Source organism: Ipomoea nil, unplaced genomic scaffold (genome assembly GCF_001879475.1).
Source record: "Ipomoea nil cultivar Tokyo-kokei standard unplaced genomic scaffold, Asagao_1.1 scaffold2826, whole genome shotgun sequence".
Classification (NCBI taxonomy): domain Eukaryota; kingdom Viridiplantae; phylum Streptophyta; class Magnoliopsida; order Solanales; family Convolvulaceae; genus Ipomoea; species Ipomoea nil.
The window spans coordinates 656,768-673,688 of NW_017619254.1; the positions used below are offsets into that span (position 1 = coordinate 656,768).

At 35.3% G+C, this 16,921-nt stretch overlaps 2 protein-coding genes across 6 annotated transcripts; both read left to right on the plus strand.

The window, feature by feature from the left end:
- The first annotated feature begins 3,092 nt into the window (after positions 1-3,092).
- On the plus strand, positions 3,093-6,671 carry LOC109159172 (serine/threonine-protein kinase HT1-like). Of its 5 annotated transcripts, none has more exons than XR_002050521.1 (5): positions 3,096-3,253; positions 3,548-4,739; positions 4,899-5,354; positions 6,002-6,447; positions 6,495-6,671. XR_002050521.1 is itself a non-coding variant. In XM_019307229.1 (5 exons), exons 3-5 carry the CDS (start codon positions 3,984-3,986, stop codon positions 6,278-6,280), a joined length of 1,491 nt encoding a protein of 496 aa, XP_019162774.1. In that variant the 5' UTR covers positions 3,096-3,253; positions 3,548-3,857; positions 3,910-3,983; the 3' UTR covers positions 6,281-6,671. The 5 variants fall into 5 exon arrangements, 4 of the variants coding, with proteins under 4 accessions (XP_019162775.1, XP_019162774.1, XP_019162773.1 ...); XM_019307229.1 differs by having other exon boundaries at positions 3,548-3,857; positions 3,910-4,739; positions 6,002-6,671; XM_019307230.1 differs by lacking the exons at positions 6,002-6,447; positions 6,495-6,671 and adding an exon at positions 5,857-5,882 and having other exon boundaries at positions 3,093-3,253; positions 4,899-5,421.
- A 1,176-nt stretch (positions 6,672-7,847) lies between these two features.
- On the plus strand, positions 7,848-12,185 carry LOC109159250 (eukaryotic translation initiation factor 3 subunit D-like). Its single transcript, XM_019307347.1, has 2 exons — positions 7,848-9,695; positions 11,963-12,185. The coding sequence occupies exon 1, from the start codon at positions 7,954-7,956 to the stop codon at positions 9,691-9,693; it is 1,740 nt and encodes a 579-aa protein (XP_019162892.1). The 5' UTR covers positions 7,848-7,953; the 3' UTR covers positions 9,694-9,695; positions 11,963-12,185.
- The last annotated feature ends 4,736 nt before the right edge of the window (positions 12,186-16,921 follow it).

A 16,921-nucleotide genomic window follows, 5' to 3' on the forward strand; every position in this document is an offset into this window, starting at 1 on the left:
AATCCCGAGTGTCTCCATTGCTATGCTTTTAAAATTTAGTGGATGAGGTAAGTCCTTAAATAAGGTTACCAAATATATTAGGAAATAAATAGAGTTGTGTTATTATGCGCGGAGTACAAGAATCAAAGTCAACCTCTATTTATTACACGGTCCGCTATTTATGCTACAGGTGCAACTACTTCTTTGTTAAGTGTAACAGACTTCCAATAATTGCGAGCCAACATTAAGTGCTGCGTAAAGTGTCAGTTGCCTCCTCTTAAGTGTGGAGTAAATGTTGTTGTCTCCTTTTAAGTGTGTTGTAGTCGTTGGCTTTGTTTGACATAGCTTATTTAGGAGCTTATAACATATTTTAAGCTACTAATAAGCTATAAGCTCTATTTGGTAATGTTCCCAAAATAAGCTCCTAGCTTAAAATAAGAGCTTATTTTGGAACGCTACCTTAAGTAGCATTTCAAAATAAACTCCTAGCTTCCTAACTTTTTTCCATCTTTATCTTTATTATTTTAAAGAAATAACATAATTTACCCTTCCCAATTAAAACTTTTTTCTCTTCTCCTTTATGTGCAACTTTCACCGCAATTATTATTATTATTATTATTATTATTATTATTATTATTATTATTATTATATTTGCAACAATATTACTACTTTATTATGAGATGCTAGATCATGATTATGCTAATAGTTTTATTTTAAAATGTTAATTTTTTTAAAAGAAAATGTTAAATTTTAATATATAAACAAACTAGTTTAAATTACATGTAGATGTCCTTTTTAGTCTTTTTACATTTAGCTTATCAACAAACTAATTTTACCAAACACTTTCAATCATAACAACTAGCTTAACAGCTCTTCAGTTTTCAGCTCCGAGCTTATAGCTTTTCAGCTTTCAGCTTCTAGCTTATAGTTTTTTAGCTAGGTTTGCCAAACAGAGCCGTTACGTGTCCCTTGGTCTCCTTGAGTTGATTCTCTGAATCAGGAATCAAGTGTGTTACCGTCGTTACGTGTCCCTTGGTCTCCTTAAGTTAATTCTCTGAATCGAGTACCACGCCGTTTCCAATTATCCTGTCAATATGTTATTAACATTGTTCAAAACTACTTTATTATATAACATTCACATCACCTCAAAGGATACATATGATATAAATATGCACATAACACGTTCTACAACTTTATAGGTTATATGTACACATGATCCATATTTATGAATTTGTAAGTCATATTATGCCAATTAATAATACATTGAGTTCTCACCATAGTTACTATAAATCAATTAAAGTAATGAAAATGAAAATACACAAATTTTTATCCTAAAAAAAAATTTACACAAATTTTTATCCTAAAAAAAAAATTAAAAATACACAAATTGTAATTTATACTTTTTTCGTAATTAAGGTTATCTTTATCCTTGTAAGTTTATCTTATTTTTAAAAGTGAGTCTTACTTTCACATCATTATTTTTTCTCTACATCTCTACAATTTTAACTCACTTTCAAAAATTGAAAAAAAAAAACCCCAAAACCCTGACAAAATCCCCTAAATAACAGAACAACCCCATTCCTCTCTCTCCTCTCTCCTCCAACACATCATTTTTTTTCTTAAAATCTGTGCAAAATTCCCCTATTAGGGACGACCTAAGAGCATACTTATCAGATGGGGATATTAGGGGGAGAATGTAAGAGTGAGTAGGAAAGAGAATAATGTGGGAGGGGAGGAAAAAAAATCAAAACTGATTTAAAATATATATAATAAGCATGTCATTTCTCTATTGGTTCTCTCTCTTCCATCATTAATTCATTTTTCTTGGCCAGAGTAATATCCCAACCTTTGCAAATGCTTCCCACCCCTTCTATCTCTGCCACCATGGTATTTTAGCCTCAAAAGTAGTAAATTCTCCTCCATTTCTCCTCTAATGTAGATGCTCTAACCGTGAAAGTTTTAAAATTGTAAGGAGTCATTTTTTTGTTATTTGTTATTACGAGATAAATGTGCAACCATTATTTAAAGACACGCGAACTTATGTGTAATAATCTATAAATCACATATAAGAATCAGAGAGAAACTTTTGACTTTTTAATATAAAAATTATGCTTCAACTATTCGAATATCTCTGGGCAGATTTTTTTTTTTTTTTTTTTTTTTTTTGGTATTATATCATTACATGTGCATACTTTTCAAACGCTTGACCATTTTGGCTTTTTCTCAACTTTCCGATGGCTGAGGACTCAGTCCTAAAGTCCTTGTTGTCCGGCTTGGTGGAGCCAAGCCCAAGATGAAATGTGCTGATGATGCGTAACTATTCGTACTATATACAGAACAATTTTAAAGAATAAAATAACTTTAAATAGATAAAAATTATAATTACACATTATATACTCGAAAATATGTATATATACATAGTAATATTTGTTATTTTATTTTTAAAGTCTGAATATTCGATTGGTAATTCAGTTTGTCTCAAAATTTACCAAATCTGGAGCAGTTGAAATTGTAATAAAATTGGAATTAATTATAAAATTAGGGAGAAACGGATTGGATTCAGACTCTATTGGATCCACATGCGGGTTTAGTGGTCCACTACCCGACCCAAAACCGTTAAATAAAGCCATTTGTTAAAACCGTTAGGGCGTTAATGACCCGTATCCGTGCGCACCGTACCATTTAAGCATATACTGTTTTTATTATATATAATAATATAAATAATAATAATATACGGAGTACTTATTATTATTATTATAAAAAAAATCTCAGTTTTCTTTCTCCTTTAATTCCCGTACCTTCAATTCTTCCGATAGCGACATTTGTTTCTTTCTCCCAAAAAAAAAAGCATATTCCTGTGATTGGCCATCTCATCTCCCAAGTCTCCTCCCATCTCTTCTTTGACTTTTCCGGTAGGGCCCACTGAACACCACCGCCCCCCCCCCTCCCTCGGGCTCAAAACTCAAAAGAAACCTTAGCAACAATACCGGGTCCACAGGAATCATCTACAGTTGCTTTACGTATACTTGTCTGTATAAACACGCACATACGTAGAGTCGTAAGGTGAATAGAATACTGTAAGTCTGTAACCATCAATGGGGCTCTGATTTTTTTGTTTTTTCTTTGCCCCCTCTTTAAAGATTGGAGCTTTTATGACGGGGAGAGAGAGAGAGAGAGAAAAGAAAGGGAGCATTCGCGTCAAAGATGGGGGTTTTCCCGGAGAATCTTTTGAAGAACGAGGGAGTTTAGTATTAGGGGGAAATGTATGCTTACGGTGAGTGCATTTGTAACCAGATCCCCTGTGCTTATTTTTATTTTTATAATAATAATAAGAAAATGGGTCTTTCTTGTTCTGTGTGATTGTGCATCGCAGCAATGATTAGCTCCGTTGGTACTTGGTAGGTTAATGGGGATTGTCATGATTGATATTTCTTTATCTTCAAGCCAGTGGAGCATGCTTTTGAATTTTCAATTCTTTTATTCTCTAATTTCTGGGGTGTTTTGTTTATTTTAATCCTTGTGGTTACTTAATTTATTCATTCTGGATTTGGTGTGTGGGATTTTCCAGGCTTCAAAGGAAGGTGGTGGTGGTGTTTGACTTTGAAGCTGAAAGAGAGCCTTCTTGCTTCTGCTGTTTGAGGTCATATTGTTAGTTATAGCTCCCACTTTTATGGTCATGGAGGTTGTTCTTGGTAGGTATGGATTGGTTTGAGAGTAAAGTTTTGATCTTTTGGCAAGTAGGGATAGATTTAGGAGCTCTCTGCTTTAGTTGGTGATTCAAGAATAAGTCTATGGTGGTTTAGTGTGTAGTTTGAAGGATTCTTGCAGGCCAAAAGGTTGAATGTTTCTTCATCCTTAAACTTTGATGGGTCTGGAGAATGTTTGTGTATGGGAGTACAGACATCTTTTCCTTCTTGGGCTTCTGAAGGGAATTGTTGAATCTGAACCTTCTTCTTAGTTGAAACAGATTGAGGTAGTTACCTGGTGTTTTAGTAGGTGGAAAGATGGATGAAGAGGTATCTTGGATTAGGAGAACAAAATTCTCTCACACTGTTTATCATAGGTTAGAAGCAGCAAGGTTGACCTCCCTTCCTATCATTGTCCAGCCAGGCAGAAATCTAGGCGCAAAACCGAAACCTGGGACAACCGTTGTTAATCCTATGACTCGGCCAACTGTTGCACATATTCAGCGCAACCCGTCTACAAACAAACAGCGGGCAGCATCACCCCTCCCAGAAATGAAACTGTCTGATACCTTTAAGGAAGCTCGATCTAATTCGAAAAGGTTTTCAACTCCACACTCTCGGAGGAGGGAGCGTGATAGTGGAATTGTTGGCAAGTTCCTGCACAAGGATTCCTTTGATAAAAAGGTGAATTCTTTGAAATCATCGGGTTCAAATTCTCCGTTAACTTCAAGTCCACTTCGCCATTTTCCTTTGGTGAAGTTCCACGATAAAATAAAAGGACGGAAGGAATCAGCTTGGACAAAGTATTTCGATCACAGTGGGGGAAGAGTTACCTCTGTAGATTCGGTGGATGACTGTATGATTGATCTTTCTGAGCTTTTTCTCGGGCTTAGATTTGCACATGGAGCACATAGTCAACTTTACCATGGGAAATACAAGGATGAACCCGTTGCAGTGAAAATTATCAGAGTGCCAGATGATGATGAAAATGGAAATCTTGGATTTAGGTTGGAGAACCAGTTTAACAGGGAAGTTACTCTATTATCCCGCCTCCACCATCAAAATGTTATAAAGGTAAAACGCCAATTTTTTTGCTTATTGCTTAATATTTTCATATATCTCATAAGAATTGTATACACTTCTCTGCAAGTGAATGTTACCAAGTTTGAAACTTTTCCCGTTCTAGTTCTCAAAGTCCTTTCTAATTGGGTTCGGAAATATCTTTTGATGCAGTTTGTAGGTGCATGCAGAAAGCAGCCGGTTTTTTGCATCATCACTGAATATCTATCGGAGGGTTGTTTGAGAGCATTTCTTCACAAGCTTGATCACAAGTCTCTCCCTTTACAAAAACTGGTTGTTATGGCTTTGGATATCGCAAGGGGGATGGAATACATTCATTCACAGGGCGTTATCCATAGGGATCTCAAACCGGAGAATATACTTATCAACGAGGATTTCCACCTGAAAATTGCTGATTTTGGTATAGCTTGTGAAGAGGCATATTGTGATCCTCTAGCGGATGACCCTGGTACGTATCGTTGGATGGCTCCCGAGATGATCAAGCGCAAGCCCTATGGTCGGAAGGTTGATGTGTACGGATTTGGACTCATTTTATGGGAATTGGTGACCGGATCCATCCCCTATGAAGACATGACACCCGTGCAAGCTGCTTTCGCTGTGGTGAACAAGGTAAGTTTCAAACGCTATGTTTTCCTTTTTTTTTTTCTTATTGTTCTCTTATACGATTCCTGTCCCCTAATGAACATCGTGTATCCATACAGTTATGTCTAACCGCAATGTGAGTATAAGCCATGATCCAAATTATATTCTTTCTTATTATTAAGATTAAGACATCATGTGTCTAGGCCTAATGAAATAGGTGTATGCTAGTGCCCCTTTGCAGACTCCAAGGGTAATAAACCTCCCATCATCGTACCCAAGTGGGTATGGCCCGAGGAATCGGACTGTGGACTTGACTTGCAAGTTGGCATATGATTATAACAATACAAGAATTATTTCTAGATGCCAATAAAGAAAATTGACGAAGCTCTTTTCATCACAAGTGTTATTAGTTATGGTCAATGGTGATGTGTTATATAACCTGGCTATTTAAAATATTTTCCCGTTTGGTTACCTTTCAATGTGTGGAAGAGGGAAGCTTTGTTGATAATGATGTTTCAATGGACACCATATTATGTTTAACTGGCAAATGAATAATTTCTTTGAAAGGTGCGAGAAGACTTGTGAATAAGTCTTGGTCTTTCTTAATATGCTGTTTAACCAATGGTTTTTATCTCGTGATAAAACTCTAAAATGAATGATCTTTATGATTGCAGAATATGAGACCAACGGTACCTGTGGACTGCCCTCCCGCCATGAAAGCTTTGATCGAACAATGTTGGTGTTTGCACCCTGAAAAGAGGCCCGAGTTCCCACAGATTGTGAAGTTGTTAGAGCAGTTCGAGTCCTCACTTGCAGACAACGGAACTCTAGACAATCTAGTACCAAATTCAACATTTCAAGATCACAAAAAGGGGCGCCTTCTCCACAGGATCCAAAAACTTGGCCCAACACAGTCAAACACCTCGACTATGCCTAAACCGAAGTTTCCATAGCTTCTGTAGTTTCTCCAGGCCCCCGTGAAATCAAAAGGGTTCGACTCTTAGCATTTGGTTGTGTCTTAGCTTGCGTCGTTTGTGAATGTTAGGTCATACAGGTGAATGTTCTTGTAATTTTGGATGGTAGATGCAAAAACAGTTGTCGTTTCATTTTGAGCATGACTGTAAATGTCTGCTAGGCTAGGCGTTGCTTGATTTAAATAAACTCCAGATTATATGGTGTTCCTAATTTGGTAGCCCATAGTGTTTCTGTGTTATGATTGCTACTGGACATGGCGGCCAACTTCTAAATTTTGCGCAGGTTGTAGTCTTGTAGATGATATATGATGTAATAAAGGGTATATAACAGTTTGCAATACTCATTCTGAATGATAATGAACTTGAGGAACGATGGTGCCATAAGGGTTATAGTCCACAAACCAACAAGGTTAACAGACAGTTTTTATAGTAAATTTAGCAGACAGTTTTTATAGTAAATTTAGAATTTTGTAACTATCAATTTATTTGTTCGACCAATTCAGTTGAGTTGTCCTTAATTAGTTTAATATTTATCGTTGATCAGGTAGTTGGCCTTCTTGATTCTTAAAGGGTCGACATCCCCTTTGGGGTGCATGAGCCTTTTATAGAGGGCGAGAGTATACATGATTGTGTCACGATATGATCTTCGCGTGTCCTCTAGATATGTAATTGTCTAAGTTGTTTATATAACTTTCACCGTTATTGGTGAGTATTTTCCCGTACACACTATCAAAGGAATCCCGTAGACACTATCAAAAAAAAAAATGTAATTAGACAATTGAACACCTCAAATGTATGCAATTTCATCTAATAGTAGATTACCTCCATTTCATAGAGTTGTCTGCTTACGTTGATAGTAGGTTACCTCCATTTCATCGAGTTGTCTGCTTACGTTGAAGGTGAACTGACATTTTTAATAATAAACTTTAAAAAAAATTAAAAAAATTTAAAGATTAAAAATAAAAAAAAATAAAATAAAAAAACTTCGGGGTGACCGCCGGCCACCCCCTTCCCTCCTCCTGCTTCATCTCCAACCGGAGACAAAGGAGGAGGGGGGCGGGGAAGGGGGTGGCCAGCGGCCACCCCGTTCTTGTTTTTATTTTTATTTTTAAAGTTTATTATTTAAAATTATTAAAAATGTCAACTCACAATCTACGTAAGCATACAACTTGATAAAATGGGTGATAACCTGCTACGTAAAATTACATACATTTAGAATGTTCAATGTTTGCTTTAAAAAAAAAAGTGTTCAATGTCTAATTATATTTTTTTTTTTTTTTTAATTCCGTGATCTATTTTCTTCTTCAGATTAGGTGGATGAGAATTGTATAAAACTATATTGAATGAATTATTTAACAAGTGTAGAATATATACTAGAGGAATCATAAGAATATTAAGATAGAGAGTCATAATGTATAATGTGACTCCAATATATATATAGTATAGAGTCTAATACTAGTCCTAATAAGGTGGTGAATTTGGATCTTTATTCCCACTATAATAATGATTACTATTATTCTTATTTACTCTTAAAAAAAAAAAAAAAACTACCTGAGTATATCGTTATCGTTCCCAATACACCCCTCGACTAGGGTTTTAGTTTCTTCATCTTTCTTTTACTCTCTCGCAAAGAAGGGACCGGAGCGTCGAAGATGGTGGGATTTGAAATTGGTGCGGTGCCATTCAACCCTGATGGTTGGGGTCCTCCCGACGCGACCACCGGCTCCGTCGCACTTCCCAACCAACCGTCGAACGTGCCTTTTGCTCCTTTTTCCCGCTCTGACAGGCTGGGCCGAATCGCCGATTGGTCTAGGACACTGTCAAACCGCCCTGGACACAACGCCAAGCTTAACCCGGCGGACTCTGCCTTCGACTTCTCCGGTGACGATTCGTTCGCCACTCTAGCCGGCGACGAGGATTCATCCTTCCGCTTGGTGGACACCACCGCCAAGTCCCACCACCACGGCCAGAACCGCCCCAGATTCAACCCAAGGTGGCGTTTTAACCCCCACCACCAGCGCTCTCAGCTCCCTCAGCGCCGAGACGAGGAGGTGGAGGCACGCAAGCGCGAGGCAGAGAAGGAACGTGCTCGCCGTGACCGCCTTTACAACCTCAATCGCTCCGGCACCAATGCTGGCCAACGCCGCGAGTCTGCAGTCTTTAAGTCCTCAGTTGATATCCTACCGGAGTGGAATATGCTCGACCAGATCCCCTTCTCCACCTTCTCCAAGCTATCGTTCTCTGTTCCGGAACCCGAAGACTTACTCATCTGCGGCGGTCTCGAATTCTACGACCGATCTTTCGACCGCATTACTCCGAGGAGTGACCGCCGTCTTGAGAGATTTAAGAATCGAAATTTCTTTAAAATCACCACCACTGACGATCCAGTGATCCGCCGCTTGGCTAATGAGGATAAAGCTACTGTTTTTGCTACTGATGCCATTTTGTCGACCTTAATGTGTGCTCCTAGGTCGGTTTACTCATGGGACATAGTGGTTCAGAGGGTTGGGAATAAGCTATTCTTCGATAAGCGTGATGGGTCTCAGCTGGATTTGCTTTCTGTGCACGAGACTTCTCAGGAGCCTTTACCTGATGTTAAGGAAGATATAAATTCAGCTTATTCCTTGAGCGTGGAGGCTGCTTATATAAACCAGAATTTCTCCCAGCAAGTCCTGATAAGGGATGGGAATAAGCTCACTTTTGAGGAGCCTAACCCCTTTGCAGCCGAAGGGGAGGAGGTGGCATCAGTGGCCTACAGGTACAGGAGGTGGAAATTGGATGATGATGTGCATTTAGTGGCACGGTGTGAGGTGCATAGTGTGGTTGAGGTGAACAACCAGAGATCGTTCTTGACCCTGAATGCACTGAATGAATTTGATTCGAAGTACTCAGGGATAGACTGGAGACAGAAGTTGGAGACTCAGAGGGGGGCGGTGTTAGCTACTGAGTTGAAGAACAATGCAAATAAATTGGCGAAATGGACTGCACAAGCGCTGTTGTCTAGTGCAGATATGATGAAGTTGGGGTATGTTTCCAGGGTTCATCCAAGGGATCACTTTAACCATGTGATATTGGTTGTGGTAGGGTATAAGCCGAGAGATTTTGCAGCTCAAATCAATTTGAATACATCTAACATGTGGGGCATTGTTAAGAGTATTGTGGACTTGTGCATGAAATTGAGTGAAGGTAAATATGTGCTTGTTAAGGACCCAATGAAGCCACAAGTAAGAATCTATGAGGTTCCTCCAGATGCGTTTGAGAATGACTATATGGAGGAGCCATTGCCAGAGGAGGAGCAGGTTCAGCCACCTGAAGAGGATGCGGAAGGTGGTGAAGCAAACGAGACAACTAATGATGCAGAGGACAAGGAGGCCAGCACTGTAGCGGCTTAAGGGTAATGATTTGGGCACTATACTAACGTTTATTTCTGGCTGTTGTTGCTTTCCTTTGCAAGGTGTTCTCTTTAATTTCAAAATTGCACAAGAATGAGACGATTATGAATTTTGAGAGCAAGTTATGCCTAATATTGAAATTGTTAATTATTATTACAAATTGTGCCAATTTTAGCAATAATGCCTTGTACCATATATTGTTTTAATTTTGAGCTCTTTTTGAAAGAACATTGAAAATTTGAAATTGCTAAATTGCTTGTGTTATGCTCAAATTTGAAGTTGTATCAATTTTGAGGATTATTTTTTAAAGAACATCAAAGGTGCTAAGTATGGCGTGTGGAACAAAAAACTTGTGTCTCTCTAGCTGCCAACACTAACAGATAATTGGAGTGTAGGGTAGTGTTCAGCTTTCCTGCATATCAAGTCTCACAACCTGATTACAAATGCTATTGCCAGAGTCTTCAGACCTAATTAAGTGTTGCAAACATTACTGTGTAGCATGTAGGAACCTTTTGTTTATAATCAACATTATGATCCACTGGGAATTTAGTATTCAAAGGCAATGCATAATAATGTATAGAATGAAATGGTGGCAAAGCAAGAGACTGCCCAGAACCTTTTGCCCATGGTCATGTAGTGCTCTCTTACTACTATTCTCCATCCTCCTTTAACTGTGAACTGAACCTTCTGACACCTCTAAAGGATAATAAGCAACTTGCTCTTGAGTTTGCGTAATTGCTAATTTGCTATTAGATTCATCTTATGTGCATATCTTTGAAAAAAAAATTGAACTTTCTCACCTATTCTAAGAGATGTTATGCAACTTGTTCTTGAGTTTGTATACTTTCTGTCAACTCATGTGCATATCTTCATATGAAAGCTCTGACATTCTATTGATTGCATATGCTCATTGTCTTGTTTGCTAAACATATTTGTTTAATATAACCCTGCAAGTCATTTTGCTTTGTATATGAGTGTAAACTTGCTGCCAACATTTGCTTTCATTCTTCACAAGGATAAGTATTGAAGTGTTAGAAAATCTAGTGTCCGTTTACTAACAGAAAACTGTTTTCTGTTTTCTGTTTTCTAATTTTTCAATTTTCATTCTCTGTTTTCTGTTTAGAAAACTTGTTTACTAACAGAAAATTGTTCTCTGTTTTCTAAATTTTCAGTTTTCACTTAAAATTTAGTTTAGATAATATTAATATTTTTTGAACTAATATTTAATATTTTTTTTTGGATATATTCATTTGAATGACATGTATATGAATATATAACTTTTACTTTGAATTCTAATATATGTGAGATTTCAATATCCGATATCTGGACCAAACTTGTATTATGATATAACATAATTAAAAATATTCGAACTAATAATCTATTGAGTTCAATCAAGATCTAAAACATTATATAGAATTTAATTCTTAATTTTGATAATGTAAATAATGTCTAACTTTAAAGTGTAAGCAAATAAATTATGTTTAAATAAGTAAAGTAAGTAGAAAAGATAGAAGATAGTGATAAGTAAAATAAGATGATAATGAATGTAATCATAGTAATGTGGTTATAGTGACATATAACTAAATAGATGATAGATGATTCTGTTTTCTATTTCGAAAACAGTTTTTAAGTGTGTTTCAGTTTTTCAGAAATTTCCAGAAATTATTTTCAGTTTTCAAAATGGAAACTGTGTTAGTAAACATGTTTTCTGTTTTCTATTTTACAGTTTCCAGTTAGTAAACGGCCCCCTAGTTTCCCTTTGATTATTTTTCTTTTGCTTTGCTGGAAGAAATTGAGTACTGAGTAAGACTTACAAAATGACATTAACCTGTAATAAGGTTAGTGTGTCTGAGTGTTGTTTCAAGGAAATAGTAGCACACCATTTTCTCCTTCTTTCATTGGCAGTTTATTTGTTGAATTAGTATTATACTATTATTCAGTATCAGTTGGTGAGTCATATTGTAGTTAAATGGCCTTGTATTTGTAGTTATCTGATGGGATACGAGTGGTTGCCTCTATTGAGTAAAATAACATTGCATCCTTTTTTGGCATTAAACAAAAAAGCCTATTTTAGTGAGGCTTGAATCATTAGAGCTTTGGTTTGAACCTACAATTGTGTGATCCCCAGTTATTGTTAAGATGCCTCAATCTCATGCAACAGAACTACAGAAAGCATATGAGCAATTTGAGTTCTCTTTTTGCTTCCGCTTATCTATCTCATTGCTGCAAATCAGTTTGTGCTTGTATCAAATCTGTTCTTGTTGTGCAGGTTGCGAGTCAGCTGATCACATAAATTATGAAGCAAACTAAGCTGCTGATTACAACTTGTTGGCCAAATTGCTAGCAGACTGCTTGTGTAGTATATCCACATCTTTTACTTTGAGGGGAGAAAAAAAACTTGGTTGAGGCTTTTTGTTTTCAGAGACCCACCAGTTGTCTGTTATTATTTTTAAATATAAAATTAATGGTAAAAGTTTAAGGTTTTTTTTTAAGGATCTGTACTGGGTAAACTTGGTTGCGCATAGTTGATCGGTTCGGTTCAAACCAAGAATTTCACTGAGAGTAACTTGTAATTGACCAAGTTGGTTGGGGTGTTTTCAAAGTTTAAGTTTTTAAAAGGACGTTTAAGCTGCTTTACCATACCAGCCTGGGCGCTAGAGTTGCGCCTCACTCCCACAGTAGGACTCACTATCTCTATAAAATCTCCATTTTTGTAGAACATCTTAACCCTTTCTCTTTCTTCCACCTCACCCAAAATTTCTCAACCTGGTCCATGGACAGAGTGAAATTTAGGTATGACTTTTTTAAAAATTTTGCCCCTTGATGTTGATTTCTACACGGAGTTTATGGACAGAACATGTATGATGTGTGTTTTTGGACAAGCTGGTGGCTGTTAGGAAGAGTGACTGCGCCATCGGTGGTTGAATTGTCTTCTACCTGTAGTCTACCAGCTGTTGTTTCTTGATCCTTGGGCCGCCTTTAGATTGGAATTTTTTATTTTTATTTTAAACAAAATAGAACTCCATCCCAATAAAAAAAAATTATACTTACTCTAACAATCAATATAGTCTTTCAATAATGTGGATAACTTTAGTCAAATTGATTAGTATGAACTGGGTTAGTTATATGTAACTTCTAATTTTTTTCGTTGTGATTCTTTGCTGATTAGAGTTTTAAAGTAAAATTTATTTAATTATATTGTAACTTCTTAATTAGTGATTGTAGATTTTCTTCATTATTAATTAAAATTACTAATACCCACGATTAAACAAGTAAAATTGTTGATTTTGTGTATATTCATATCCATAATAATATAGGATAGAAGAGATTGCGTAGAGCAAATGGTTTGGGAGGTGGCGGTGACTGAGATGAGTAAGAAGTGAAGCGGCAGAGCCTTATTTTCTCAACCGCCCAAATAAAACAATGGACTACACAGTAGAAACCAAAGCGCACACCGCACGAAAACGACGTTACACTATAATAAATCCTCTCTTGCCCCAAGTTTTCTTACCTAAACCATTAAATATAACACTCCTTCCCGTATTTTGCCAAACCAGCAACCAAACATAATTTATTACACCTCGTAAAGGAGAGAGAAAACATAAATATACTGTGGGCTACTGCCACCTTTTAAGACCCCAACTACTTTATCTGTCTACAAATCCTGCCTGCATTCTTTGCACAATCTAATTTCATTCTAACTTGCGAAAATCGAAATCTTTGGAAACATTATTCGGATGGCCTCTCTTGTTCTCTTGATATCTGAGCTTCTCAAACATGAAACCATAGACACTTTGCTTTCTTCTTCTTCTTCTTCGGGTGTCAAATCTTGCGCTGCAATGGTTGCCAAGAATTCTCAGTCCTATGGGTACAACAACAATTCTTCCAGAGGATTCAATGCCCATAACAACAAGGCAGCAGAGGAACTCCAAGAGGAACTGCCCAGGATTTCTGTTGATCTCGTCTGGCCTTAAATTAACAGCCTAGCCTACCTAGGTTTCTTTTCTTCCATTACTATCTGGCATCTGCCTGCATGTAATAACCTTTTTTTTTTTTTTTTTTTTTTGGTGAGAGATCGAATGTGTAATTGTTCATTTCTTTTCTTCCTCCTATATATCACCACTCCACAGTCCCATCAAAATTCAATTTTATTTTCTTTATTTTTTTACTTTTACATAAAATTGATGGATTTGCATTCATATATTCACAATGATAGTTGCAGAGTTCCAGCAGCCTGCGAGTAGGAGTAGTCAAAATCTATAATCTGGAAAATTGGAATTAAAATGTAGATTTTTAAGAAATTTAAAATTTTGAAAATATTGAATCAGGCCATATGTGTAGAATTGTAGTTATAATGGAGCACCTCAATCTTGGTCGAACAATTATTTAATAAGCATAAATTTGTAGGTTTGATTTTTTGGGATTTGTTTATTAACTATAAGCTGATACATGAACAAGTTAAAGTTAGTTTACCTAAGGCCTATATATGTCGTTATTGGTGCTTATTCAAAGTAAAAACATTGTATTTAAAAATAATAAAGTAGTGTATATATGTTTAACCCCACACTAAACTTTCCAAAAATAACAAATATATTCACTTTGCTTTTATTTTAGAGATCCAACATTTTTTAATGTATAAAATTATAAGAATTAAATTTATTTAAAACCCTTTTATAACAATTCAAGCCAAAGTATATATCATGAATACTTTTCCATCAAGTTTGAGTGTTCGACAGTGCCTTCGACTCTTCGCACCGAAGTGACAACTGTAAGAAGTCCATATAGACATTAAATTCTTTACACGCTTTATGAAGAGTCATTCCAAGTTAATTGCCTGTCCCATGGACCAACAATAATATCGTGCACTAATAAATAAATAAGTTAATTGCCTGTCCCATGGACCAACAATAATATCGTGCACTAATAAATAAATAAATAAAATTTGAGTACTGAAAATACATTATTTTATATATATTATCACATAATGTATCTTCAGTATACAAATAACAATCGGATTTTTATCTTTTGGATTAAAGAAGCACTTTATTAGCATGTTAATTTTTTTCTTCATTTTATTGAGCTTGTTATAAAAATTGTAACCCACTTTATATTTGTTGTGCTCCAATAAAATATAAATTTCTATACTTGAAGGAAGGCAATTTATATTGTGGACCATGGTCCATATAGTATGGTAGAACCTGAATTCAAACGACGTCGTTTTGATATTTAAGCTTTAACAGATTCTCTAATATCTCGTTTTTCATGTTTCATCACAAATTTTAATTTATTTTAGATACAAAATCTCATAACACGAGACACAAAAACTCACAATACATACATATGTTATATATTTACTTATTCTCAAATGTGATTTATGTAGATAATATTTGTCCTAAAAGCACATAATTTAATAATACAAGACATAAATTCGTAAAATAAAAGACACGCTATATGTTGTGTGCTACACAACTACTAATCTATTTCAGGTACATAATACATATGCTTGAGGTACAGAATTGTATAACATGAAACACAGTAACACATAACACAAGACACATATACATGTTTTATATTTACTTTACTTCAGGTACAGAATCAATATTCTTAAGGTACATGATTGCATAACATAAGACCAAAAATGCACAACATAAGATGCAAAAGTGCATGTTATATTTACTTTATTTCAAGTACAGAATCCATACGCTTAAGGTACAGAATTGCACAACATGAGATACAGAAATGCATAACACAAGACACATACACATACTTTACAGTATTTAAAAAAAATTATATAACATAAATTAAAGAATAAACAATCACCGTCAAAATTAAAATTCAAAACTATATCATTTTGAACTATGGACCCTGGTCCACGGTATATCGATTGTCGAGTCTGGGTTAAGTTATTTCGGAGCTAGAAGGTATTAGACTATAGTTCCGGCCTGAAAATGTTAATTTGGATATACCATGTTCATATACTCATATATGGACTGAAATTAGAGGCCCATTTGGTCCAACAATTTATAATAAAAAAAATTAAAAAAAAAAACTGGGGATCCCAAATTTAATATAGACCAGTTACCTAGATCCTCGATTGAAATAATGTAACAGTCGGCAATTCTTGCGATCGATGCAATAAGTCAAAGAATTCCCAAACACACTGCGGGATCTAAGTTCATTAATAATTAATGGCTCCATTTTTTTTTTATTCAGGAAAATGACACTTTTTCCCCCTAAGTTATATATTTATAGCACTTTTTTCCCCTCAATTATTTATGTAAGCACATTAGCCCCCTCAATTATTTTAAAAGTGGTGGTTTTTCCCCCTAATATATTAAATTGACATTTCTACCCTTAAAGTAAACATTTTATTTATTTGACTTCTCCAACTAATTATTGCGTATATGTAGCGATTACCACGGTTCGGTTCGAACTGAACCAGACACTATAGCAATCGAATTAAAAGTTTTCGGTTATGATTCAGATCTAGAACCCAATATTTGAATTTCAATTTATTAAATTTAAGAATTAAAAAAAACTGGATCATGAACCATGAACCGGCGGTTCCGGATCCGATTCACAATTTTGAACCGTCTTTATTTTAAAATTTTATTTTTTATTTTAAAATAGTCTAAATTCAACAATAAATGTATTTTATTTTTTCAATTCGGAACATGAACCGACCATTCCGGTTCGCGATTTTAATAAACTCTAAATATCGCGTTTTGATCATAAATTGTAATTGGAATATTTTGGTTTGGTTGCTATAGTATCTGTTTGGTTTGAACCAAATTATAGTAATAATTTGTTGGAGAAGAAAAATAAATGAATTATTTATTTTAAATATTTATTTTAAGGGTAAATATGTCCATTTAACATTTCAGGGGAAAAAAGAGTCACTTAAATAATTCAGAGAGAAAAAGTACTATAAGTATATAACTCAGGGGGAAAAAGTGTCATTTTCCCTTTTTATTCTTTTATTTTGTGAAAGAATGGCTCCATATATTCCTCCTATATCATTCTGCTTTTATCTTGGTAGCACAAAAGTAAAAAGAAAATTTAAAAATTTTAAAAAATAAGAAATGAATCATGGAATATGAAAAAAATGATACTTTACAAGTGTATGACATTAAATGTGAGAAAATATATAAATATATTAAAAAAAATAAGTATAAATTTGTAAATAATTTTTAAATACATATAAATTAAATATTATTGTCTTCTAGTT

What these genes read in the sequence shown, in the direction of transcription:
- LOC109159172 (XM_019307228.1), top strand. Translation starts at nt 3,984, where the DNA reads ATGGATGAAGAGGTATCTTGGATTAGGAGAACAAAATTCTCTCACACT. An exon ending in ACCATCAAAATGTTATAAAG is followed by an intron (nt 4,740 to 4,898) that starts GTAAAACGCCAA and finishes CTTTTGATGCAG; the next exon opens with TTTGTAGGTGCATGCAGAAA. An exon ending in CTTTCGCTGTGGTGAACAAG is followed by an intron (nt 5,355 to 6,001) that starts GTAAGTTTCAAA and finishes TTATGATTGCAG; the next exon opens with AATATGAGACCAACGGTACC.
- LOC109159250 (XM_019307347.1), top strand. Translation starts at nt 7,954, where the DNA reads ATGGTGGGATTTGAAATTGGTGCGGTGCCATTCAACCCTGATGGTTGG.